Source organism: Mytilus galloprovincialis, chromosome 1 (genome assembly GCF_965363235.1).
Source record: "Mytilus galloprovincialis chromosome 1, xbMytGall1.hap1.1, whole genome shotgun sequence".
In the NCBI taxonomy this organism is placed as follows: domain Eukaryota; kingdom Metazoa; phylum Mollusca; class Bivalvia; order Mytilida; family Mytilidae; genus Mytilus; species Mytilus galloprovincialis.
The window spans coordinates 74,931,212-74,959,199 of record NC_134838.1 but is presented as its reverse complement, the minus strand read 5'-3'; the positions used below and the strand labels follow the sequence as shown (position 1 = coordinate 74,959,199).

At 32.7% G+C, this 27,988-nt stretch overlaps 1 protein-coding gene across 1 annotated transcript; it reads right to left on the bottom strand.

The window, feature by feature from the left end:
- Positions 1–4,837: 4,837 nt before the first annotated feature.
- Positions 4,838–27,858, bottom strand: LOC143083609 (sodium- and chloride-dependent creatine transporter 1-like). The gene is made up of 14 exons (XM_076259885.1): positions 27,516–27,858; positions 26,651–26,782; positions 25,356–25,500; positions 17,412–17,504; positions 15,558–15,690; positions 14,899–15,033; positions 13,772–13,875; positions 13,081–13,205; positions 11,581–11,693; positions 10,457–10,594; positions 9,221–9,323; positions 8,075–8,175; positions 6,812–6,982; positions 4,838–5,227 (listed from the first exon to the last, which is right to left on the bottom strand). The coding sequence occupies exons 1-14, from the start codon at positions 27,643–27,645 to the stop codon at positions 5,081–5,083; spliced, it is 1,770 nt and encodes a 589-aa protein (XP_076116000.1). The 5' UTR covers positions 27,646–27,858; the 3' UTR covers positions 4,838–5,080.
- Between the last annotated feature and the right edge of the window lie 130 nt (positions 27,859–27,988).

Here is a 27,988-nt window from a genome sequence, read left to right as displayed (position 1 = left end):
TAATTTTTATTAATTTATTAAAAACATATACGCTTATAGCGATTGAAAAAAATAAGGACGCACACATACAGATATTTTAAAACAGTTATTTCATAGAACCTTTGTACAAAATAAATGCATTTAATTTCATGTATAAATCCAATGAATTTTAACCACGATAGTTTAAAGTTACCAGTTACGTAAATGCTGCAAGCCCCTGATAAGAAGTGATACATGATCGATCTATCATTTAACATAACTAGTGATGCGAATACACAAGTATTACAGCTTGTTCCAACTGTTTTGGGGGTATATACATGTAAGTACATTTGTACCCATGGTTCTCAACCTTGACTGGTATACAAGTACATGTACAAGCGTCATCAAAACAAAAATCTCCGCGCACACATATATATGTAAGAATTTTTACTGATATAATATATTTCTCACAACAAAACAAGTTGATATTAGAAATAAATGTTTAAAAAAAATATGTTAATGAAATTTCATTGATAATATTTAGAGTTATGTATCTTTATTTAGTTTCGCAATTGCAGTTGCCTTTTACATACTAAGCCAAATTAAATAATTCTGCCTTTTAAATGGTTGTAGTGGATCCATGATCTTGAAAAGGAATCAGTCAATCAGATGCTGCAGGTATTATATGTATATCTGCAATAAATATAAATTGACAAGTAAACATATTGAAATACTTGAAATACTCTCCCCCCCCAAACCTACAATAACACCCCGACAAAAACATACAAAAAGCAAAAAACAACAAAAACATACAAAAAAAAACCAACAAAAAAAACCCCTCTAAATTCGCCCCGTATGGAACACTTCGAAGAATTAATAGAGAACATTTGTTTTGCTGTTACATTTTAAGGTTCTCTTGTCTAGTTTGAACTTTAATTATTTAATCGTGGTTAATTTTCTGTGTAAATAAATATCGACCAAATCCTTGTTTTGCCTATCTATACATTTTTAAGTACAGTCAGTACAAGGATGTGGTATAACTTCATTAAATTTTTGCTGGTAAATTTCAAAGTACTCTACTTACTATGTAGGAAGACTCAATTTTCAATTCATCGTACAGTATCACACTTTATTTTTAAGACGACATATTTCCATATTTCCATATTTCTTGATGCGTCATTACCAGTATGTCCTTAGGACATGTACTAATAAGGTTGCATCAATAAATAGGCTCCTGAATATGAATTAATAAAATAATACTAATAAAGAAAAATGTTTCACGCGTCGCCATAAAATTTAATTTCCAACAATCAATTTGTCAATTGATGCCCGCAATGATATTGTCCCTAAATTAAATCTGAAACATTGTACTATGCGACATCCTGCCAATAGGCCTGGTTGCACAAGTTGATAAAACACCATGATATAGACACCCAATCGTTTGAAACTTACGAAACACAATGTGGAGGTGTAACAGTTTAAGATATGCATTCTTTTTAAATAAAATGGATTAACTGATGAGTCCTGTTGAATATTTTCACACTGTTGAGGTGATTTTTTAAAATGTAATTTTACCACAAATGAATATTTCATATGCAAAAATGAAACGATTATTCATTATCCGGTATATAAGGTTATTAATAATAAAGAATTGAATAGAAAAAAGTACTTATTTCATACTTGATTAATATAACTGTTATCTTTTGCTGGTATTTAATACTGTTGAGTATAAAAATCATAATAATATCAGAGACTATTTTAAACGTTGGACATCGCTTAAATTTTGCAAGTTTGATGTACCGAAGATCATTTACCCGGACATACACCAGACCCATTCAATAGATATAAAATTAACAAGTTAGTGATTAATAAATCCTAAAAAAATCGGAGTTTGAAGTTTGTCTTGGAACCATAAAATTTTCTTTTATAATAAAGCAATTTAAAAAAAAATAAAAATATTTTAGTTTGCCAGTTTATGGATAATGATAACAGCATCTGCTCCAGCTGGCACCTGTCATGTTACTCATTACAAGTAAATATATGGTGTTTTGTCGCATTCAGTTATACCACGATCGAGGGTAAAGTAGTTTGATATCTTCTCAAAAGACTCTTTTATTATAAGTTTAATATTGAAATTAAATAACTGCCTATAATTATTCGCAAGGAAGCGATGTACTAGATATGATGAAAATAATACGGAAGTTGAATTTTCTGTTTTAAAAAATGTCACAACATCAAGTCAATATGTATGCTTAGTTTTCTTCTTTTATACTAAAGACCTATCTTATTATACTTTATTTGAATAAAACATACAGACTTGAAATTCTTTGAAATCTTTCAGTATGACCTCATAAAAATGTGACGTATTTTTCACTTTGAACGTCCTCTTTCTTACAATGACATTACACCTCTATTCTAGAAGCTTGGAAATTTCATGGTGGGTCACAATTATAACACATATGAACTAGAGACTCACGTGAGCTTAAATCGCTCACCTGGCAAATATATGTGACATATTTATATTTATCAAAGTTGTACATATATCGATGCAAGTTTGTTTTGTTTGGTAAGGTACACGTGTTTATGCTATTTATAAATAGGTCTGTTAGAATGGATATATAAGGAATGCGGGTAGAATTTCATGCACGGGTGGTTTTAAAGTAGTTTTAGTCATTCGAGTCATTGCAGTCAAGTGTTCTAGAGGCTTTTTTTCCCAAATAGATAACTATAAAAAAAAATATTTATTTACAGGTTGATAGTCCAGGATGGTTCGCAAATATTGATGTGCTAGTCAGAGACAGACAATTAATTTATCACAATTCTCATTGATATAAAATGAATTACGTGTATTTATTATCTGAAAAAAAAAGCACTTGACTTTTGCAAGTGGCTACTCCCAATTGAGAGTTTTGTATTATATTGATAAATGCTTTATGTTCGGTTGAGGTTACGAATTAGAACATAACTGTATTTTGTAGTAGATTTGGGCTTGCTTTTAAGTTTGCTGTTTGCAGTTTTTATGTATCTATAATAATTTCGATGAAAATTGAAAACAATAACCTTACACTACCTTTGATGAAAAATTGGTATACGCAATTGATATTTAGAGACAGTTACTCCTATACAGGGTTTATCAACACATCCAGTTATGTTCATCAACTTTTTTCAATGCTATCAGAATTAGGGAATAAGCATTCATTGCCTCAGGATAGAAATTAGAAGATGTAAAAGAAACAAGTGAATCTGTGAGATACTGCTCACTAATGATACCCCGCCCGCTAAAAGTATAAGGTAAACAGGAAGTTGTTGAGTGATGAATCTGAAAACGCATCACATGGTATAGATGTATTTATACCCTAAAACAAAATTTCAGAAAATCAATCCTTGTAATGTAGTTCCTGAGAAAGATGCGACGAAAAATATTCATGGGATACAGACAGACGGAAGGACGGACAGACGGACACACAGACAGAGGTAAAACAGTATACTCCAACTTCTTTTTAAAGCGGGGGTATCATCAACTTGGTAAAAATAGAAATACAGAGTTATCTCTCTTTACCCAACAAGCTAGACCTCTCTTTAACACCAGTTAATTGTAAGTTTTACTATACTAGTGTGCTATACCGAATTAACATAACCAGAGTGAGCAGTGTGTTAAGGAGTTGTATGGAAGTGTGAATGAACTTGTCGAAATATGTTAATATTCTCAAAAGGGCTCTGTGATTAGGAAAATAAATTTTGAATTTAAATTTAAATCTAAATTTAAGATAAAAGCCAATAACACAAAACTTGGCTTATGTTTATACATTGACAATAACTCAAGGAATCGACTGACGATTTGAATCAAGATTATAGTAAACTGTGACAATCGTCTTGATGGCAATGACTCATATACGAAGTCGGTTATCGATTTAAGATACATGACAAATTGATAGAAATTGTCTAGGTTGATCATTTTTGTACTTTAATTTTTCTCTCCATTTTCTATAATAGTTTTAAATATAATAGCCCAGAACTGCAAAATTTTCAAAAATGAGATAACACTCGAATATCATTTCGGACTCATCAAAAACTTAATTGCTTTGAATCCAAGATACCGGTTATAATTTAGTACGTGACCAGACGAGCGTTTCGTATCCCAGTGGCCAAGCCGAATATAACAGTAGGGAATTAAAATGATTTATAAAATGAAAAAGTCTAAGTCTGACCTACTTTTTGTTATTTATGTTTTTATATTTCAGCTTCAATAATTTAAAAAAGTTTAAAAAAAAATTAAATTTCAACTTTCATACTAGTTTGACCTAAATTATAAATATCTAAATGCAATTCTCAGAAAATTGTTTATTTATATACATTTATCATCATACTTCAAATTTGCTTTAATAATCCAGTCTTTCACATATGAATGTCAAATTTTGTGTATGTAAATGCATGTTGTTTGTTTTTTATGTAATCTATCACGGATCATGAAAATAAATTAAAAAAAAATCTGTAGAAAAACGGATCACGATAGCGAAAATTCGCCGATCACGAAGAACGAAAAAAACCATCAGGCCTCTCAATGTTCCAATCAGTCCTTCGTACCGGTGTCATGTATTTGTTATATAATCATATAGACCACAGTACAAACAATCTCACTTGTCTTTTCGTTTGTGGGAAGTGGCATTCAAACGAAATATGTGAACACTCAACCATTCATAGATTGAAATGATACTAGGCAGGATTTGTTTGACGGTAACAAGATACAAGAAACCTTGAAGACTTTTTCAATAAGTCTATGCAAGCATTGTTGAGCCTTTTTGTTTGCCGAACTGTCTTTTATTCATAAGCAGATCATGCTCTTTTTTTTCTGAGGCTTAAAGAGATAAGCAGATGCTTTGAAACCAATTTATTGAGGAAAATAGGAAAATGAGGTATTTTGAAAAAAAGTCCATTGAAAAATTGTTTTGCACATGACCTTTTCTTAAAACAATTTCAAAGCAAAACCATCAAGCTATAATCTTGAGGCAAACTCAAAATGTTATTGTACATTTATATAATATTATGATAATATATAGTTATTATATGAATTCATCAACATTTGCGTTATCTTGAACAAATCATTTCTTTGTACACGTTTTGATTAAGCATCGACAAATGTCTCAGATAACGGCATCGAATTGTCGTCCAAGTCATCTTCACAAGCCCAGAACAACTGGCTTTTATCAGCTTTCCATTTCTGTGGTATTCGACTAGCTTTAAGTATTGGTGTTTTCGTGGAATAGAATCGCTGCAATTTAGAACCATTCGCATTAAATTATATTATCAGTATATTAACATTATAGATACATAACTGTGAACACGATGGTTCAATTGTGTTCCAATATAAGATAGTCTTATAATATCTTGAGTTAATATGAATAAATTATTTCATTTTACGTTATGAAAACTTTTACCCAATTGTATACGTTTTTGCTCTGTTACTGTACTGTATGTCCTTAAAAATTTGTATGTCTTGCGATAATATCGAGTCTCACTATAAATGGAGCAGGACATGCCGACCTTTACGCAGCACTTGTATTTACATACGATTTTGTGGTGGTGTTTGTGTTGGTAAATATATTGTTTTATATTAAATGTTTAACGGGGCATAAGTGGTCAAGTTGAACATGGTAAACTCTTTTTTATAGTTTGTTCTCGTTTTGTACTGTTACACCACTGTCCCAGGGGAGGGTCGGTGCAATCGTACTTGTTTAACCCCGCCCGCCACATTTTGTATGTGCTATCCCATACCAGATATCAGGAGCCTGTAATTCAGTGGTTGTCGATTGTTGCTATGTATCATATTTGTTTTTCTTTCAATATCTTGTTCATTAATCAGGCCGTCAATTTTCTCGTTTGAATTGGTTTACATTTGTGATTTCGGGGACATCTGACTATGCTCTATGGTATTTATTTATTCATTGTTAAAACAGTACGGTGATCTCATAGTTGGCATTTCTGTGTCATTTGGTCTCCCTTGTAGAAAGTTGTCTCATTGAAAATCATACCGCATCTTATTTTCATTAGTAGCCTACTACATCTTATCCAGAGGCGGATTTAAGGGGGCCCAGAGGGCCCGGGCCCCCCTTTTGAGGAAACATTTTGGTTGGTTATATAGAGAATCACTGAAGCATGACGAGAGCGGGCCCCTCTTAGGCAGTCAATGGGCCCCCACTTATGAAAAATTCTGGATGCGCCACTGTTATCTTCATAAGTATCCTATCTACATTAATCAGTGAAGTTCCCTATTTACACTGTGGTTGTGAGTTCGAACCCTGCTTGTTGTGGGTGCTTTTGAATCCTATCTTAGTTGATTAAGATAAGTATTGCCGATGGAAGGCCTGTGGTTCTTTCCTAGTATTCCGACTTCCTCGACCAATAAATAATTATCACCACGATACAGCCAAGAGTTTTGTAAGTGGCGTTAATAAAAAATAATCATTCAGTCAAATTGAATGTAATGTATAATCAACCGTCTTTTCGACTCATTTGGTCACGGGCTTCCGACGTATAGCTGTAAATTGTGCCATTGGTATTTTCTTATCCTTTTTATTGACATACTGTTGCAAATTTACTCGATATGACTGAGAGAGGAAACCGTTGCAGTGAAAACCTGCAAACAACAGCAGATTCATTATATTGGTGTCTTAATGAAACAGGAATTGATGAATGGTATTTATTCTGAATTTTATTTTTCAAACGATGGCAATGCATACCCGAAAGACACATACACAATAAAGAATGTGTTTAGTGTAGACGGTCTTCGCGAATAAAGTGTTATCATTTAAAATATGAGTGAAATGGTCAATATAAAAATAATATGTCTACATACCTCAATTAAAGAACCTTCTGCGTTCCATAATTTAAAGATAATATACGTTGGAATGCATATAATAGATACCACTGCAAGCATAACTCCAAATGCTTGGGCCCACTCTGGGTATACATATGTTTTATTGTACTTAATTGGTTTGAATGTGATGATTTGAAACATCAATATACCCTGAAAGGAAAAAATCCATTTAATATGACATTAAAAAGCATGTGACATAAAACATTATATAAAAGTGTTCGGTAATGGCATGCAAACACGGAATGTGATTTTTATGCCCCACCTACGATAATAGAGGGGCATTATGTTTTCTGGTCTGTGCCTCCGTTCGTTCGTTCGTCCGTTCGTCCGTTCGTTCGTCTGTGTGTCCGTTCATCCCGCTTCAGGTTAAAGTTTTTGGTCAAGGTAGTTTTTGATGAAGTTGAAGTCCAATCAACTTGAAACTTAGTACACATGTTCTCCATGATATAACCTTTCTAATTTTAATGCCAAATTATAATTTTGGTCCCAATTTCATGGTCCACTGAACATAGAAAATGATAGTGCGAAGTTCAGGTTAAATTTTTGGTCAAGGTAGTTTTTCATGAAGTTAAAGTCACATCAACTTGAAACTTAGTACACATGTTCCCTATGATATGATCTTTCTCTTTTTGATTCCAAATTAAAGTTTTGACACCAATTTCACGGTCCACTGAACATAGAAAATGATAGTGCGAAGTTCAGGTTAAGTTTTGGTTAAAGTTTTTGGTCAATGTAGTTTTTGATGAAGTTAAAGTCACATCAAGTTGAAACTTAGTACACATGTTCCCTATGATATGATCTTTCTAATTTTAACTCCAAATTAAAGTTTTTGACCCCAATTTTACGGTCTACTGAACATGGAAAATTATAGTGCGAGTGGGGCATCCGTGTACTATGGACAGATTCTTGTTTTTTTTTTATAATTTGCTGTTATACAATTTTTAATCTTTCAAATTAAGGAATGTATCTGCTTCATACATAGGTCTGATTCATTGTCAGTGCTATGCTTTACTGTTGTCCTTTTTGGTTTTTCAGATCTTTAAAGTTTGTATTAGGTTTTGGACATCATTGGTCATGTAACTTCTGGTTTAAGCTAATCCTATCGAGATGTCATGCACTATGCATGCTACAAATACCGAAAGAACATACCAAGACTGTAGCCTTTTTATTTGTTTTCCCTTCGGAAATAATTGAGTCTTGTTAAAAACATTTTTTTAATATCAATTGATATTTTACTCTTACCATAGTTATTGCTGGTGTTAAGAACTTCCAACATATTAAAAGCCACTTGTTGATTCTATATCCAATCATCAACTCGATAATGTCATAAAACTTATCTGCACCTGTAAAATAGGACCATTTATTCCTAAAGCAATATGGATAGAAATATTTATACTCAGCCATGCATTACAACACAAATTTTGACTGTGAAGTAAAGCATGAATAAAAGTTTGGAAACACGACTATCGCAATAAAAATGAGAACAGCATTGGAATTATAACCTTTTTAATGTCCAGAAGCGTTCAAGGGAATTTACAGTCTCTAAAAGAGAGACAAAAGATACCAAATGCACATGCAAACTCACAAATCGAAAATACACTTTTATAGCTGTTTCAGAGAAGTACTTAGATTCAGTTGACGTTTCCAGTACCTCGGGTAAGAACATTCATGCGGGTTTATGGTAGTCCACGGCACCAGCTTGTCCGGCAAAAGAGCCGTTGGACGGCAGAGTAATCTCGGGCTAGTTTATGGGGGAAAAGCTATCTTAACTGACGTTATATAATAGATATACAATAGAACTGGGGAAAAACACTTGTTTAAATGAGATTAATTGATATATATAAACTTCGAAAGACAAATATTTCATTAATATTCAGGAAGAACACAAATCTAAAAAAAAAAAAATCAAATAGGTAATATGCTCGGCAAAATGTGGCAACCGGGAAGAATTTCAATAATATCGACTACCATCAGAAAATGAGTGTATGTTGGAAAGGGACCGAAACATCCGCAAAAGGTTGCATAGAAGAGTTGTAGGAAGGTTTCTTGATTGCACTGAACCCACGAAAGTCTCCCTTTATTTTAACGTCTCCATTTCAACCAGACATGTGATTTGTCTGCGCATTCACAAATTCCACATATCCGAACGAACACCTCTGTTTAGCATGATATTTTGAAAAGGAGCTCCATAAACTATCACTTTTTAGCTTATCTTGTTCCTTAACTGATGCTCTTTCGACTTATAGTAACAATTTTAAATTCATGATTTGTTTTTAATTTCACCTAAGAACATGGTTACATCGCTTGGAATGCAGTAAACCTTTGATAAGTTTAGTGTCGTAAAAGTATTCTAAACTGTACTTGTCTTGACTATAACAAACTACTTACCGAAAACCCATCCAATGACAATTGACTCCATAAAGCATACAAACAACAATACCATTCCACTCGCAGAATAATAATCAAACAGTTGGAAAACGTACATGCCACCCTATATAAAGTATACAAGTGGCATATTGTACGAAGTAACTTCCTTAAAATGTGTTTACCAATTAATATGAAACTCGGGAAATTACATCACCTTCTTTGTTGGCATTACACCGCGTTATTTGTTGTCATCAAACCTTATTCTAGTTTGAATCATACGTTGTTATTTCTTTGCAGTTCATTTTACACCTCAATTCTTTTTTAGCATCATAGTTTTACTTTAATTTGTAATTTGTTTGCATTACACTTTAAATCCGATTTTGGCATTCCTAACTGGCCACCATTATTAAAGCATCGTATTTGTTATATGTTGGCTCCATACCTTGTATTTTGCTGGCATTATGCATAGTTATTTGTTTGAAGAGTACCTGGTTAGATGGTGGCCATATAGGGTGTAATTTTATTGGAATCGTACCTTGTTATTTGTTGGCACTACACTCTGTTTTTTGTTGGAATTACACCTTGTTATTTTTTTAGAATTACAACTTTTTCTAGTTATTTGTTGGCATCATACTGTGTTATGTGTTGGCACCATATCATGTTTTTTTGGTTATCGTTACACCTTGTTATTTGTTGACACTATACTTTCTTTTTTGTTGGTATCATACTTTGTTATTTGTTTGCATAACACCATGTTATTTGTAGGAGTCAACGCTTCCGTAAACTTTAGTTTAAGGTTTTTGTATATATTTTGCTATATCATCGTAAAGAGGTATGTTTTAATTGAGGCTTTTGCATCCGTGTAAATCTGTTGAAAATGAAACTGTGTACTATGATTAATTGTTTGGGCTTTTTGTATCAGACGAGATGTTTTTTCTTTTACCAGAAACTGCATAGTCGACTTATCAAAATGTTAAGCTGGTGAATATGCATGTACATTACAAGAAACACATGATACTGTTTTGCACAACCAAGTGAACATGTTTTGATTTTCATAATGTTGGGACAGAAACAGCAGAAGTTTTTTTACACAACCAAGTAAATGTGTTTGGACTATCATTATGTTATGACTAATGAGTATGCCAGAAACAGATATAACGCATAACAAATTTAGATTGCTTATACTTTTTTTTTTAAATTGGTGTCTATAGATATCCATCCCATGCCCCTATTGTGACTCTGTTCTAAACAACCTACCCGCGATGTCATACATAGACCGATCAGAAAACTGACAAAACAATAGGCTGCCACTATAACCATTCTAGACTTCGGAGTATTGAAACGTTTAGGAAGAGAATCCATGACATTTGCAGTAAATCCTTCTACCGCTACAAACTAAATAAAACAACAATACCTCAGACATGTTAAAGACCACGTTTAAATTTTTTTTTTCATATATAGTTAAATTATGTACAGAATTAGTATAGCAACGTGAATTTTTAATATTACCATTATTTACAATTTCTATATTTATTTTGTACGTTTCAATTATTTGTTTTGAAACAAATGCCGTCATTGCGAGACTGTTAACGGTTGAATAAAACCACAAAGGAAAGAATAAGAGTAAAATTCTCTTCGTATGACACAAAACATGCGATGGCTTTATTTACTTTGACCGGTATATTTGTGTTTTTTTTTTATTATAAAAAGTACACACTGAAGGTATAAATGCCATTATCATGTTTTTTTTTATATAAACATGTTGGAATGATATTTAATGACAAACGCTTCTTTTACTTTGTTATAAACTTAAAATATAATGTGTATGCCCTTGTACACTTAATAAGCTTATTGTCTGGTTTGTTGCCAAATCGAATTTTGGAAAATTTGCTGAAAACACTTAAAAGTGGATAAAACCCCCTGTTTTGCAATGTTGTAATAAAGTTTAATGGACGCCACCACGAGTTGGTGGACGGTTATTGAATAACTGTTTCACAAATGACGACAGTAATACTATGTTCAATTTGCTGTAACCACAATCCCGTCCTCGAATGTGACCAACCTAGTTAGTCTTATCACCGGGTTTGTACTTACATGAGCAACACAAGGAGCAGGAACTGCCTACCCTTCTGCACCATCTGAGAACACCCACGGGTTTTGTTGGGTTCGTGTTGGTCATTCTTTGGTTTTCCATGTTGTGTTTTGTGCATTGTTGTTTCAAGTTGTCTTTTTATCGTATTTCGTGTTATGCCATGGTATGTCAGATTGTTTTCGATGCATAAGTTAATACCCCTTTGGTATTTTTCAGCTCTCTTTTGTGATAAATTAGTTTTCGGCCTTGAAATGATAAAATTCATGAAAATATACGTCATAACATGCACCTGACTGTCAATTCCAATCAGAAAAATCATGAAGAAAAAAAGAGCTGCCCATAATTGCGATACAGGCATCTGTGTAACAGCCTTCGGATAAGTTATAAAAGCAAGTCCTGGACCTGTAATAAAATTAGTGATGTAACAACTGTTGTACATGTAGAACCATACATGTACCACCAAGTTAGTGAACGACTACAATTTACATATCAAAAAGAGAAATTAAAGTATTGAAAGATTAAATCAAATTAAAGAAAAATCAAGAACTGATAATAACTATCATGGATGGAAATAGCCGCGTAACCAGTTGGATATCATTTTTGTGATTATATTGCATGACAAACAGACGGATGGACTCCGGTATTTCAATGTCTCCCGCAACGCATTACGCGGTGGACAAAAACAAAGATTTACTATACTACATGTATCTTCGAAATCGACATCTTTACAATGCAAAATTCTGATTAAACGTTCTTTTAAATTGCATTTGAGATAATGAAAACTTTGATACAGGTCAACGCTATAATACTGATGAAATAACTTACAAAATGTAACATACATACAAGTCACCTCTTCAATTTCAATGAACGTGGTTGATGTTCATTTTAAATGTACATGTATTTCCCACAAGCTAGTAATAGTTATAGTTCGTAAACACATAGAGATAAATTGTTTAGGCTTAACAGCTGAGGATAAAAGATATTTTGTAAAGTTGATACTTAAAGTCACAGGAAACCTCAAATTAAAAAAAATAATGCATATGTTTTTTTATAACTCAATGGATAGATTTCATTATAAAACTTATGTACATATACTTTTTTCTGAAGAAAATTCTTTAATTTATTCATATTTAGAAGAAGTTTACTTTATTTTAATTGCTTCCTTCCAGGAAGCAATTCCCCCGACATATTTTCCGTATGCAAAGTGACCTCAGTGTGACCCATCTTGTAAAAATCCGGTGATCGCAATACGCATGGATGTCCTTAAAATAAACTATTATCTAAATTTACATGTTAAACACGTGCTTAATTTCCATGCTTTTTGTTGATTTTTTGTTGATTGTTGACAAACAGGTGACAATAGTTAAACTTCGGCTTCAAAACACGAACTTTAATTACCTGCCATATTTTCACAACAACACTGACCGATTGAAAAAAAAATTGACGATTATACGAAATTTATGCGAAAAAAATGATAAATTCGTGCACAGAAGACTAAGTTTATGATAATTGTATGCATTGGTTCAAGAATTGGAAGAACATTATTTTTCACCGGTCACTCGTTTCTTATGACTTTAATTCAAAGAGTATATATAACATTCAATGTTTTTTTTAATATAAAATACTTATAAAACATATTAATTACAAAATTCTTATATTTCTTATACATTCTTGGCATTCTGATATTCGGCTTTGGGTGTTCCTGATGAAAAGTAAATTCAAACAAGCGCTGTGGACGATTTTTTTAAAGTGTTATTTTCAAGTTTAGTGAAAATGTTGTTGGACTTACCTGCATCCACCACATCTGATATATCAACATTTTGTTGTTTGGCCATAAAACCCAACACCGAGAAAACAACAAAGCCACCGAAAAGACTGGTACCACTATTCACCGATGCAATCACCATACACTGCCTGAATAAAAACGGACAACATATTTAAACATCCACGAAAAACAATACCACAGACACTTACATATACACCTTTAAAGTATATATAGGTATTATTAATTTAGAGACACGTTTATTGTATATAATATAGGTCAAATTAATTCAGAGACAAGTGTCTGTGAAATAACCCATGGCAAAGTGATTCTACATCGAACGGAATCTGTGTTGCACAGAATTGGTTTAACGATTTCTAAGTGACATTGTCAAGTGAAACACAATTGGTTTAAACATCTACACACGACATTGTCACGTTACACACAATTGGTTTAATCATTTCAAAATGACATTGTCATGTTATAATACACAAGTTAGTTTAACCGGTTCTAAGTGACATTGTCATGTTACACATAATTGGTTAAACTATTTAAAAGTAACATTGTCATGTTATTACAAACTATTGGTTTAATCATTTCAAAGTGACATTGTCAAGTTACACAATTGGTTTAACCATTTCTAAGTGACATTGTCAAGTTACACAATTGGTTTAACCATTTCCAAGTGACATTGTCATCATTTTACTTTCACCTTTACCTGTAAAAATTAGTATGGAACTTGTTATAGCTGCCAAGGGTGATCATGCAGCCAAGTGCAACGGCATATGAGAAGAAGATCTGTGTCCCGCCGTCAATCCAAACCTGTGAACAAAGTATCAGATTCGATTTAAATTTAACATTAATTCTCTAATATGTTTATGACTTTATTTCTGATTTTTTTTCTTATATTAGGGTAAGTATAAACAATATGCATTCTTCATAACATTTGATATAAACAAATTTTTATCATATAAGCATTAATATCTTCAAAATTTACTTTCGAAATGTATTTCGAATACTCCGTTCGTCAGTGTCACCCACGTGTGATAAGGTCATCAACTGGGAAGTTCAATTTTCTGATGTTGTTTGATTTGAATTGAAGCTACTCGCTCTAAAATTAAGATTTTTTTTAAACAATCCGTCTAAAATTTACCACAAATAATACAAGAGGGTACGGGGTAGTATTTTACAATGATACTATCTTGAGGATACATCCCAGGCAGGAAATTTCTTTTCATCTAGACGGGAGGAGAATGTTAAAACCTAGCATGAAGTACTCTATATACATCCTATGATTTGAGCTTCCTGATGAAGGAAAATGTTTGGACGCAACTGATTTATAAATAGATATAAGAAGATGTGGTATGAGTGGCAATGAGACAACTCTCCATCCAAGTCACAATTTGTAAAAGTAAACCATAATAGGTCTTCAACACGGAGCCTTGAAATGCTACATAACAAAAAATCATTAAGATGCGATTAAAATTGACGAGAGGTGAGGTAACAGATTTTCTACAACTTTTGTTCCAAAATTATGATTATCAATTATGTGATTCTATCATAAGGTTCGAAAGTTATATTGTCGAGATAAACCATGTGTCACAATATCCAACAAATGTAATGATTTGGCGTTGCTTTTTTTTGTTACATTTGAGTATTTAACACTAAATAAAGGCAACAGTAGTATACCGCTGTTCGAAAGTCATAAATCGATTGAGAAAAAATAAATGCGGGTTACAAACTGAAACCTAGGGAAACACATCAACTATTAGAGGAAAACTATCAATTACAAAGTTTATAAAATCAGTTTGAGATATTTTCCCCTTACAATACTATGCTATTTACCTGCGGGTCAGAAAGTCGACTAAAGTCTGGGGTTAGATAATATTTAATCCCATAGATAGCACCATCTAATGTTACTGCCCTTATTAACAATGTTGTCAGTATCAAGTATGGAAATAGAGCTGTGAAATAAACAACCTGAAATATGTGAAATTATATCTTTATATATATTAAACAAAAAAACGAAACGAAACTGTTTTTGAAAAATAATGTCATTTTGAAGTTTTGACAGTCCTGAATGTGACATTTTTGTTATACTGCCCACTTAAAAACGCTGAATAGTTGTGGGTTTCCTGTATAGTTGGTCTTTACTTCGCTAGTGTTCCCGATATACTTTGTAGAACATCGTACTACCGTGTCCACCTATATCGGTGCCATATGATTTTATCAGATATTTGCATTCAAGTCAAACCTGTGTTATACAAGAGAACAATATTTCAACTGAATTTGTTGGAAAAAAAGTCACAAATGGAGTCTTGTGAATTTGTGCAGATATACTTAAAGTTAATGTGAGGACAAATCTCGATTGAAAGTAAATTTTACAATAGTAAACCGAAATGAATAAAATAAAAAAAAAAAGACATATGCCAGAATAACGGAGTTTATTTAGAACCTAGCTTCCTCTGATATACATGTAAATACATGTGGTAAGTTTTTATCACCTTGCCTGACCACTTTATTCCTCTCCAAACACAAAAATACACCATAATCCAAACAAATAATAAACAAAGGACTGTTTCCCAAACCAATCCGCCTGGTTTATCGATGCCATCTGTTATCTGTAGAACACGTCTCCTAAAACGAAAGCAGTACCGACCCACATGACTAGTAAAGTACATGTGTGGTCTACACCCTGATCTGGTTCAATATGGAAATATTTTACCCAATCAATGGCTTTATGATTAGTTACCTCACATAGTAACCTTTACCCGAATATTTTTGTTTCATCTATTAAATGATTACTCCTTCATATTAAAATAATTACTCCTTCATATTAAAATAATTACTCCTTCATATTAAAATAATTACTCGCTCATAATGATAAGTGAGCAAATTAAGGATACAACCCTTGTTTTATTGGACATCCGTTTACAAAGACAATCTTATAGAAATCGCAATGCTTGGAATGAAGCATCTTCTTTGAGAATCAATGCATCAACGGTGTTTTTTTTATTTCTTATATAAAAAATGATCAGAAAATATTTTGACAGAAGAGGAGCCTGTAAGGAAGTTTTGACAGTCCTGTAAACCGTTACAAAAGTATAATACGAGCTAGTTACACGATTTCTATAAATGAAGATGAATTTATTCTTTTTTGTTTATTTTGTGTTCTCGGAGTGTGAAAAAGTTCATGATAGAATTCTCAACAAAACCGTTGCATAAGTAAACTTTCAAAATCAAATGATAATTTAAATGCGGAAGCACTGTAAATAGATTAATATATTGATAATTATAACGTTTATCGATTAATAACTTTTGAATTGAAATGCATTTAACTGACACCAACTGATGCCGTTGATACTTGAATGAAATGTACAAACGAATAATGAACAATCATATTATATTCACAGGAAGACAGTATTTGCGAACAATGGCTGTTAGAGGTAAAGAAAGTAATTTCTTTTAAAGATTGGTATTTGTTTTTTACGCAAATGCCCCTACTGAACATGTTATCTTTTAATTACATAAAATACCAATATAGATTGTTATTATATATTAAGTGAAATATTCGAATTACAATTTCATTATTCCATCGCTTTAAGACGTTAGCAAAAAACAACCTCACCTTTGATAGAGCGCACAAAAGATCAAGCGTCACGCATCTTCTGCCTAAAAACGGCATATACGTTTTGTCAGAACACAAAAAAGTAAAAACGCATATATTCCGGAGATGATGAAAAATCAAAATTTCAAAATATTTTGGAAATACATGAGTAATCACTAGCTAACAACAAAATCAAAATTCATGATACTTATATGAGATGTAAATATGTTTTCACTTTAAACACCTTTAATTTCAAGAAGTACATTCAAAACACCTTTCATGTAGATATGTATTTAGGAATCGCACAAGCCACACAATATGGTAACATAATATGTATTACATGTATTGTGGTTTAAAAAGAAGAAACGTGTTTCCAACTGTTTCATATGGGTGAATGTTCAGAAATGTAAGAGTCCTTACCGTTTAAATATCATACCATACATTATTTTTATCGAACGTCACATGAATTTTCCTACCCAAACGCTTTATAGTCTCCCGCTTGCAATAATGACTGATTAGTATTTTTTTTTATCTAAAACCTGTGTCAATACGGAAAAAGAGTAAAATTTGGACTATCAGTGTTGCAGCTGAATAATATTTTGCTGTAAAAATATCCAATTTCCCGATTTTATACCTTTCGAAGTTGATTTCAAGAAAACATTAGTTTAACAACTTTTAGTTGCCTACCTTGCTAAAATCGATATAACTCAAAATTGAACTGTATGGCTTAATTAAAAAGAACATTACTTACTCCCAAAATTCTACAGTTGAATCAACAGATGTCACATTTACTGTACAGTTATTTCCAGGACAGGTAACATTCCACTTCTCACCAGAATAACACCTAGAAAAAACGACGACAATGAGAATAGAAGGAAACGAGAGGTTTAGCTAGCGTTAAAACCAGGTTCAATCCACCATTTTCTACATAATAACATGCCTGTACCAAGTCAGGCATATAACAGTTGTTATCCATTTGCTTCATGTGTTTAAATTTTTGATTTTACCATTTGATTAGGGACTTTCATTTCTGAATTTTCCTCGGAGTTCAGTATTTTTGTGATTTTACTTTTTAATGTTATCATTTTGACAAATTTATATTATTATCAACAATGATCAATGGCCACATTTCGAACTCCAATGACGATTTCTCACTGAGCGAAAGTGTAATGGAGATGATTATTATTTCTTAGATTTGCAATAGGGAATACATGTCTATATGATTTAAATGATACAATATGCATGCATTTGGACTATGAATTTTCAGTATAAAAATAATATATGTAATCCTAACTATTGTTGTCACTCGCTCAGACAAATTTGACTGAGAGTGTTTGCTCATCAATAATGGCACGACCATTTAACTTGAGGGGGGGGTATGTTTTTTTCCCTAAAACATTTTTCTTATCATAAAAATATTGTGGCTGACATGCAGTTGAAAAAAAATTTCTGAATCCAGATTTTCGCCAATGGCCCAATAGTGTTATTTTTAGAAGCAAAATAATTTCTTGATACAGTCGAGAAAAAAAATGCCCAAACAAAAAAACATAGCCCACCTCCTTTGAAGTTAAATGGTTGCTGCCTTCAGTTAACCGTCACTGTCAGTGTGCATTTACTATGTACAATCCACCATTTTCTAAACAAGCAAATATATTGAACGCCGCAGCTGCCTTATAATGAAGATGATCATTTTATTAAAATGTTGAATTTTAACATGAAGGAAATTGTCTTTACTATTAGGACATTTAAAAGAGGGACGAAAGATACCAGAGTGACAGTAAAACTCATAAATCGAAAATATACTGACAACGCCATGGCTAAAAATGAAAAAGACAAACACGCAAACAATAGTACACATGACAAAACATAGAAAACTAAAGAATATGCAACACGAACCCCACCAAAAACTAGGGGTGATCTCAGGTGCTCCGGAAGGTAAAGCAGATCCTGTTCCACATGTGGCACCCGTCGTGTTGCTCATGTTATAACAAATCCGGTAAATAGTCTAATTAGGTAGGCCACATTCATGAAAGAAAAGTTACGACGTAAGGAACATATCCGATATCATCTGTTAAACGGTTATTCCATAACGGTCAACCAACTCGTGATGGCGTCCGTAAAATTTACGAAGAGATGATTTCAACTTCGCCATTGGAACTTTTGGTTTAATAGCTTCCTTGTGAGCAGCAACCCTCTATCAAGAAAATCATGATAGGAAAAACAAGCACGGGAATATCGTATCAATTGGGAGATATATACCCCGTATGCAGGTGGTGTTGGAATTTTGCTACTTAGAAATGGAAAGTGCACAATTGGATAGCTGAACTCATCTCTTTCGTTTTAAAGTTTTGTTGTCATCCGACCCCTATTGTCAATTGCTAGATGTAATCAAGATATGAGGCCGACTGAAATGTATCTGTAGTATCCTTTTTCTCTAGTTCGATGGGATAGATGCGTTCAACATAGTCACCAAATTTTGAATTATTTAGTGAGAGAACATGATCTATATAGCGAAAGTAAAGTTAAAGGATTTTGCTAACTTCTTATCTGTCTTCCTAAGAAGTTCCTGTATGAAGTCAGCCTCATTATAATAAAGAAACAAGTCGGCAAGCAGAGGGGCATAATTGGTTCCTATTTGGATGTCGACAGTCTGTTGAAAACCACGTCCTCCGAGCGTAACAAATATGTTGTCAATCAAGAAATCAAGCATCTTGATAATGTCAGTTTCAGAGAATTCTTTTGTTTGAATCAGAGTGATCCTTTAGAAAGTAGGATGTATCCCTCCCTAAGACAGGATACTTGTTTCTACGTTGGCCATTCTTTTTGATGAAGCAATGCAATACCAACTCTTTCAATTTGTCTTTTAGTTTGGAATGTGGAATACTTGTGTAGAGTGTAGAAAAGTCAAATATTTTATTACTATTGAAAGATGAAAGAGGGTTAGATTGTATGTACTCTAAAAGATCTTTGGAATTTTTTAGTATCCACATCTGATTCACGCCACCTCTAGAATAGGCAGTTTCACAATTACTTTGAAGCCCGGCTTTGATTGCTGATAAAATAGATGTTAATAATTTAGCAAGAGGTTTCGTGGAGCAGATGGAAGACCCAGGAATATACCGTTCTTTGTAAGGACACTAATGTAGTTTAGGTATCCAATACAGTGATGGAAGATCCAGTTCTGCATCTTTGGTTGAAATTCAAAAGGAACATAGAACAGACCTATGATTATCCATGATTTCCTCTTTGGTAAGTATCGTGAGGGTATATGTTGAGTTTCCAAGTGAATTGTCAATACCTAATTCGTTTATCAAGCAGTTAATGTAATGAGTTTTACACAGTCACACAAAAAACTATGTTATTTGTGGCTTTGTCTGCTGGGACAACAACATATTTGTCATAGAGGTAGGATAAGTGTTTCGCAACACTTGTGTCTTTAAAGATTGGCGTAGCATGGGCATTGATAGACCCATTCAGTTTCTTAATTCTGATTTGTATCAACGACCTCACAGCCTTAATCCATTTGGAAAGAGTGTCTACGACTTCCTTCTCGCGCTTAGCCCATTGCCTGGCATAATCGACTGCACTTTTCACCCGCCTCTAGCTAGCACTAGCTCTTATTTTAATAGTTTCATTCCTTCCACTATAAGACTTTGGAATAGTCTTCCTTTGAGTTTACAAAAATCACCAAGTTTGGGTATATTTAGAAGTGGACTGGATAAGTTTTATGGGACTGATGATATATTTAAACCTTTCAACTATGAGATAAGGAAACTTAATATAAGTAATTGCCAACTCAGAAATAATGCTAGCAACCTTAAATCTCATTTGTTTAATCAGTTCTTATCCGAGAACACTTTTTGCGCAAACTGTGACCATCCTGTTGAGGATAACCAACATTTCTTTTTTATTTGCCCTAAGTATAATGATGTAAGACAGATCCTTCTTGATTCCATTTACTTCATTATTGATAATGTTGACATAAATATTGAATTACTACTTTTTGGAAACAGATTATTTTCATATGATATGAATATTGCTATTTTTAAATCTGTTCAGAAATATATCAGTGACACTCAACGTTTTGTTTGAAACTTACTTAATTCTTGTTTCATCTAGTTTTATTTTTTATTTGTTTCTCCTACACTCCAACATTGATTCATTTATTCCACTAAGCAAGCTTAGTGTCTCTTTCAATCCATATGTATATTTCTAATGACTTATAAAGGATATTTGCATGTTTCAATTAAGGTACTTTAAATAACTGATGATTAAGTATAAAAAAGAAGATGTGGTATGATTGCCAATGAGACAACTGTCCACAAGAGACCAAAATGACACAGACATTAACAACTATAGGTCACCGTACGGCCTTCAACAATGAGCAAGGCCCATACCGCATAGTCAGCTTTAAAAGGCCCCGATATGACAATGTAAAACAATTCAAACGAGAAAACAAACGGCCTCATTTAAATTAAAAAATGAACGAAAAACAAATATGTAACACAAAAACAAACGACAACCACTGAATTACAGGCTCCTGACTTGGGACAGGCACATACATAAATAATGTGGCGGGGTTAAACATGTAAGTGCCTATATATTTAAATATACTTTGCATTTAGAAAGTAACACGGTTAACATATATTTACTCGTGTGTGCTCACAAGTAGCATGCATGTTCCACTATATTGCATTATTTTAAATACTGTTGTTATAATTGAATTATACCTTTTACATGTATTATGGAGAGAGCTTGTATATGCTGCGCCTGTTGCTCAATCCTTTTCATATCTTAATGAATAAAGTATGTTTAAAATCCAAATCCTCGACTGAATCCATCAACATTTTGAAGTTGTATTCCCAATTGAAGGATTTAGGCTTACATTTAAATTATACTACTCTGTGAATTGATATATTATAATCCTGGTACCTTTGGTAACTATTGATATATTACTAAGATAAATTTATATATTATATAGATGTTTAAAATTTGATATAACATGGTGCTACCTTTTTATACTATTTTGTCATTTTTCAATTCTATTATTCGACATTGCTATATCATAAAGATACATTTTATACTACAAAGACATATATATATACCTCGAATTTGACATAGACGGTAATCCCTGTACCAGAATCTATAACAAACGAGACGATTTTAATTTTTAAATGATTAATTTCCTACACCTTTGTAGCAATATACCAACTTCACCTGTATATGGAATATACATTTCCCAACTTTTTTTGGTATTCAAGAGCTCGCAGCTCCTACTCAGACTTTGTTAAACGTCAGCAGTGTCTGGGCAAGAAGTTGATAAACCAGCGCGCAGGGTTGTGTCAAAGAACGTCTCGTCCTCTTTCTTAAAACTTTCATCGGAAGGTATCAAGACCTTGATTATAAATAATCAGTATCAACTTCACAAATGATACACGATGGTCTTCAAGTATAGATTCTGGATACCTACGTTGTTGTTTAATAACGTGTTATAGTATTCTTTTATTTGTCTTTATGAATATTACTTTTACTGTTTAGTATGTTATGGTGATATCTATTTGACTTGGCTCTGTACTTATACATCCCGTCATAGTGTTATTGTTCTATGGTTAAAAAACAAATGTATTCGTGTCAATCATTTTTGCTAATATGCTTTGTCTTTATGCCTTTTGTGTTTCTTTGTCAAATGACGTGACTCTGTACTTATACATCCCGTAATTGTTTTATTGTGGTATGGTACCGGTATTTTCATGTTTTCTTGTCTTTCATTTCTTGTAATGTGCTTTGTCTATATGCATTCTAGTGTTCCTTTGTTACATATTTGTTTGTTTTCATAGTGATTAAAATTATAACACAATGTTGAACGCTGTACCCCTATTTTTGACATTTTTACCTATTATGTCTGTGTTTTTTCCCACACATTGTTGTCAATTTAAGGGGATTTAATGCCACTGTCATACAAGTGAGAGGTTTAGCTAGCTATAATACCAGGTTTAATCCACCATTTTCTACTTATAAAATGTCTGTACCAAAGTCAGGTATATGACAGTTGTTATCCATTCGTTTGATGTGTTTCGGCTGTTGATTTTGCCATTTGATAAGGGTTTCCGGTTTGATTTGTGCACAGAGTTCAGTATTTTTGTGATTTAACTTAATATATTAAAATTAAACAACGTGTTCATACTATTCTGTAATGTTACTATTTTATTACGATGCATTTGTATACTATTATGATAATTATCAATATCGCATAAAAGCATTATAGTTTAGTAAAATGAAAAACAGTACAAAAAGGTAGCTCCATGTTATATCAAGATGTCTTTATAAGATATAAATTTATCTGAGTGGTATAGCAAATTGACAGAGTAGTATACATCAAATATCGTAATAGTATATCTGCTGAAGAACATTTTATAACTCAATCCGTAATATAATATAATTATCGTCATCATAAGGCAGAAATGAAGTTCCATACAAATGCCTGTACAGGAATATGGCAGCTGTTTTCCAATCGTTTGTGCTTTTGATTTTGGTATTTGATAAAGGACTTTCTGCTTTTGAATTTTCCTTGGAGTTTGGTGTTTAATTAGCTATCAAAGGTACCAGGATTATAATTTAGTACGTCAGATGCGCGTTTCGTCTACATAAGACTCATCAGTGACGCTCATTTCAAAATATTTATAAAGCCAAACAAGTACAAAGTTGAAGAGCATTGAGGATCCAAAATTCCAAAAGGTTGTGCTAAATACGGCTAAGGTAATATATGCCTGGGTTAAGAAAATCCTTGTAAACAGGAAATTTATAAAAATGACCACATTATTGATATTCATGTCAACACCGAAATGTTGACTACTGGGCTGGTGATACCCTCGGGGACGAAACTTATATTCCTTTTAAGTGTACAGTACATGAACTACTTTACTTGCAGAAGAATACAACTGGACGATTTTATATGTCATTGCCATTTTACACACCACTGGTTTTACCATTTCTATGTGAAATTGTCATGTAACACAATCTTGGATTAACCATTTCAAAGTGCTGTTATCATATTACCTACAATAAATCATACCCCCTTTGATATCACTACCATACATGTCATATGTAAATATAGAATAACCTTACATTGTCTCGAAATATAAATGTTATATGTACAGGGCGTAGAAACAGGTAGAAAGCGAGGCTGTTCCTGTTTCGAGTCGAGTACACATAGCATTTATATTTTGAGACATATGTATGGTTATTTTTTTATATACTGCAACTCTTATAACTATGCTTAATGAAATACATATTATGTATTCGTCTTTAAATATATCCCGTCAGTCGCGAAATGGTAATTTTAGACTATCATGAGCATTAAATTAAATCAATTTAGATTGTGGGTTGTCAAACGTTAATGTTAAAATAAGAATGCATGATATGTATACCACGATTCGTCCAAATCAGTTGATTCTTTATATCGTCATGGATAAATGATGGAGTTTTTGTGGACTTTTGTTTGTATTTTCGTCGATTTTCTTTTCTTCGACTTATGTGTTCTAAATGAATCGTTGCATCGTTTCTTCGTTTGAAAGAAAAATAAAAGTAACTTAGGACGCATTAAAAATATACATGTATTACATTTTAAATTGAATGAAGCACTAAAAAACCAAGTTAATAACGTTTAGATATTCTGATAGCAATCTGGTTGTCTCTTAATGTACACAGATTCAAATCAAACAATTTTTTAAGCGATTATATTTTTTATATTTCTAAAGAAATAATGTAGGCGCATTTAAAAAAAATAAAATTGTCAACCAGGTTGTCTTTTAAAGTACATAGATTTATGTGAACCCAATTTTAGATTGAATGCAAGGAAAACAATTTTTTTAAGTATTAAGAAAATAAATTAAATGGTTCAATAAAATTTACTAAAAAAATGCACCGAAAAACAAGAAGAGAAAACATACACTGACCACAGGACTGGAAAAATGAAGAAAAAACGAGGAATTTGCATGACGTTGCCTTAGAATATCTATATTTATGTACACAGACGCTCATGCAAATCTTACATTAATCTCTCATGATTTTTGACGCTGAATATATAATGTTTTATCCATTAGGTCTTCCTATGACTGCATCCAACATTAATTGGTAAGGTCAACTACGATAGATAATTCAGCTGATCTGTAATATTATGTGTTACGATGCCAGATAAAAACTGACGAGGAAAGTTAACATCCGGCAACCGAAAGCTTGATTTTTGTCGAGACCAGGTGGTCGAGTAATCTAGCGGGCCGGGCATAGTTTAGGACGATTTAGGGCCAAGATATCTCAGTAGCCGGAGTTCAAATCCCAACCGGGGAAGAACTAAATTTTTGCATTCGCAGATTTACAGATCTGACATTATTTTTTGTGACGTTACATGTAACTTTTTTCCGTAATTTCAAGATCTGCCATAGATTTGGAGAAAACAAAAAAACTTTGTTTGGCGTTTGAAACGTCATCTTTGCCCTAAATTTTGATTATGCCATAGATTTGGAACCTGTTACAGATTTGAGTCGTACAAATATATGTGACTTTTTATTCAAAAAATCTCTCTCATAGCACAACACCATTTATGTTTGGTTATTAACTTACCTCTCGGTATTCCATGAATTATTACAGTGAGACTACGGTAATCAACACCATTTATTTTTTTTGGTTGTAAACTTACCTCTCAGTATTCCATGAATTATTACAGTGAGACCAAGGTAATGTTGTTGTCAAACTCATTATGAAATAAAAAACGGCCCATGCCATAATGAAGATGTAATAAATGTTCATCAGAAAAAGTATTACTGTCATAGCAATACCTATACCTACAAAAAAGCAAAAACGTAAATAAACGAAGAATCCCACTTAAACATGCACCCTCATACATGTTGGTCAAATTGGATATAGAATATAACATATGCTCTAATAATCTAAAACCAAGTATGTGTTAAAAAAATTAACACGGATGCCTCCACTCGCGCTAACATTTTCTATGTTCAGGGTACCATGAAATTTTGGTAAAAACTCTAATTTGGCTTTAAAATTCATCAAAAACTACCACGACCAAAAACTTTAACCTGAAGCGGAACTGACAGATGGACAGACAGACGAACTGACGGAGGCACAGACTAAAAAAGAATGTGTCCATAGTACACGGATGCCCCACTCCCAATATCATTTTCCATGTTCAGTGGACTGTGAAATTGGGGTCAAAACTTTAATTTGGCATTAGAGTTAGAAAGATCACATCATAGGGAACATGTATACTAAGTTTCAAGTTGATTGGACTTCAACTTCATCACAAACTACCTTGACCAAATCTTTAACCAAAATCTTTAACCTGAACTTCATTTTCTATGTTCAGTGGACCGTTAATTTGGGGTCAAAACTTTAATTTGACATTTAAAATTAGAAAGATCATATCATGGGGAACATGTGTTCTAAGTTTCAAATTGATTGGACTTTAGCTTCATCAAAAACTACCTTGACCAAAAACTAAAAACACACAGTAACTTAATTATAGTGATGGAAGTGGGTTTCTTCAGCAAATGAAGAAAACATGCAGAATTCTGCTCTTAATTTATTTTGACACAAAAATTTGAAGCAATAAGAGGATTGTTTTTAAAGGGGGTACCAATGATTATTAAAACCATACTTTGAAAAAAAGACAAATATTATTATGAACAAAAAAAGTATAATCCATTAAAAACTACAAAAATCCAGATTAAAACAACAACAATCCGATCAAAATCGAGTGAACTCTTGCGCTCTTGAAGTGTTATGTGTTTCTGCTCCACTGGTCACTACTGTTGTGCTCATATAGTGTACTAACCAGATAAACAACACGTCTGTTCATTAGGCCATATCGGATTTGTGAATATCTCTCGAAACCCCAAGATGTTTCCAACTCCATAAATAAATGGCAGATGAAATTTTATAATCCTAAAACATGCAGCATATATTTTGAATGTTTACCTTTAAATAATGGTGCAATATTCCAAGCATGCAAGCCACCTTGACTCATGTACTGTCCGAGCCCCACCTCCAACATAAATACTGGTATTCCGCCACATACCAACATTATAATGTACGGAATGAAAAAGGCTCCTAAAATAAAATAAGTGTAATGAATATAGTTTTACACTAGTTTGAAATTATTTTACGACAATCAATCCAAGTGGCAATTTTTATGGGTTATGCAATATTATAGTTATTCTAATTATAAATCAACGTCCGAATTAGTTAAGATAATTTAAAAACACATTTAAGAATTAAATGCTTCTTTTTGTAACTTCATTTAGGTGTAAAAGCGTTGACCGAAGTACATTTTGTATGAAGCGCGCTTCATATATAGCGCTTCATTCTAAAAATGTGAGCACGGACAACGCTTTTACAACCCTATGAAGTTACATAAAGAATCTATCAATACTTATAATTACATTTTTTAGCTCATCATAGATATCATTTACGCCAGACGCGCGTTTCGTCTACGCCAGACTCACCAGTGACACATCGAATGTTAAAAACTTTTGTTTTATCTTTTGGTGTTTTCTGTTTTGATAATGAAATATGAATAAATTAATCTTATCAAACACCGTATACTCAGGACTCGTTTTCGCCGTGCTCTTTTTGTCAATGATGGTTGTTAGCGTTATATTTTGTTGTTCTTTGTTTGTAATATTTTCGTTAATGCTGTATAGTATCTTATCTTATTATTATCATTATTTTAAATCTTAAATATTACGCATGTTTTCTAATTTTTTTTTTTAACTGTAGTACCTTATAAACATAATAACAACATATAAAATATAAAACTTCGAACGTGCATAATTATTCATACCTCCGCCGTTTCTGTAACATAAATATGGAAAGCGCCAAACATTTCCCATACCAACAGCAAATCCTACACAAGAAATAACAAAATCCAATGATCTTGTCCATGTTACTCGCTCATTTCTAAATTTCTCCATATTTTGAATCTTGGCAGTTAATATGACATATCCTGTATTACCTGCAACGATATTAAAAATGATATGCTTATTTGTGCACTATAATGTGGGTGGCATACAATGTGACATACGTATGTGGATGTTTACTAACACTTTTAAGTCACCGAGATGTATTATCTTTCGAAAATTATACATCCTCATGCGTTATTGATTCATTTAAGAAAATGAAACACCAATCTTGATTAAAATTCTGATCAATCGTCACACACTTTAAACTGATACATGTATGACAATAACTAAATCAGGGCCCGTATGTATGGAACGCCGTAACTGCCTTATGGTACTATATTCTTTATCATGATGA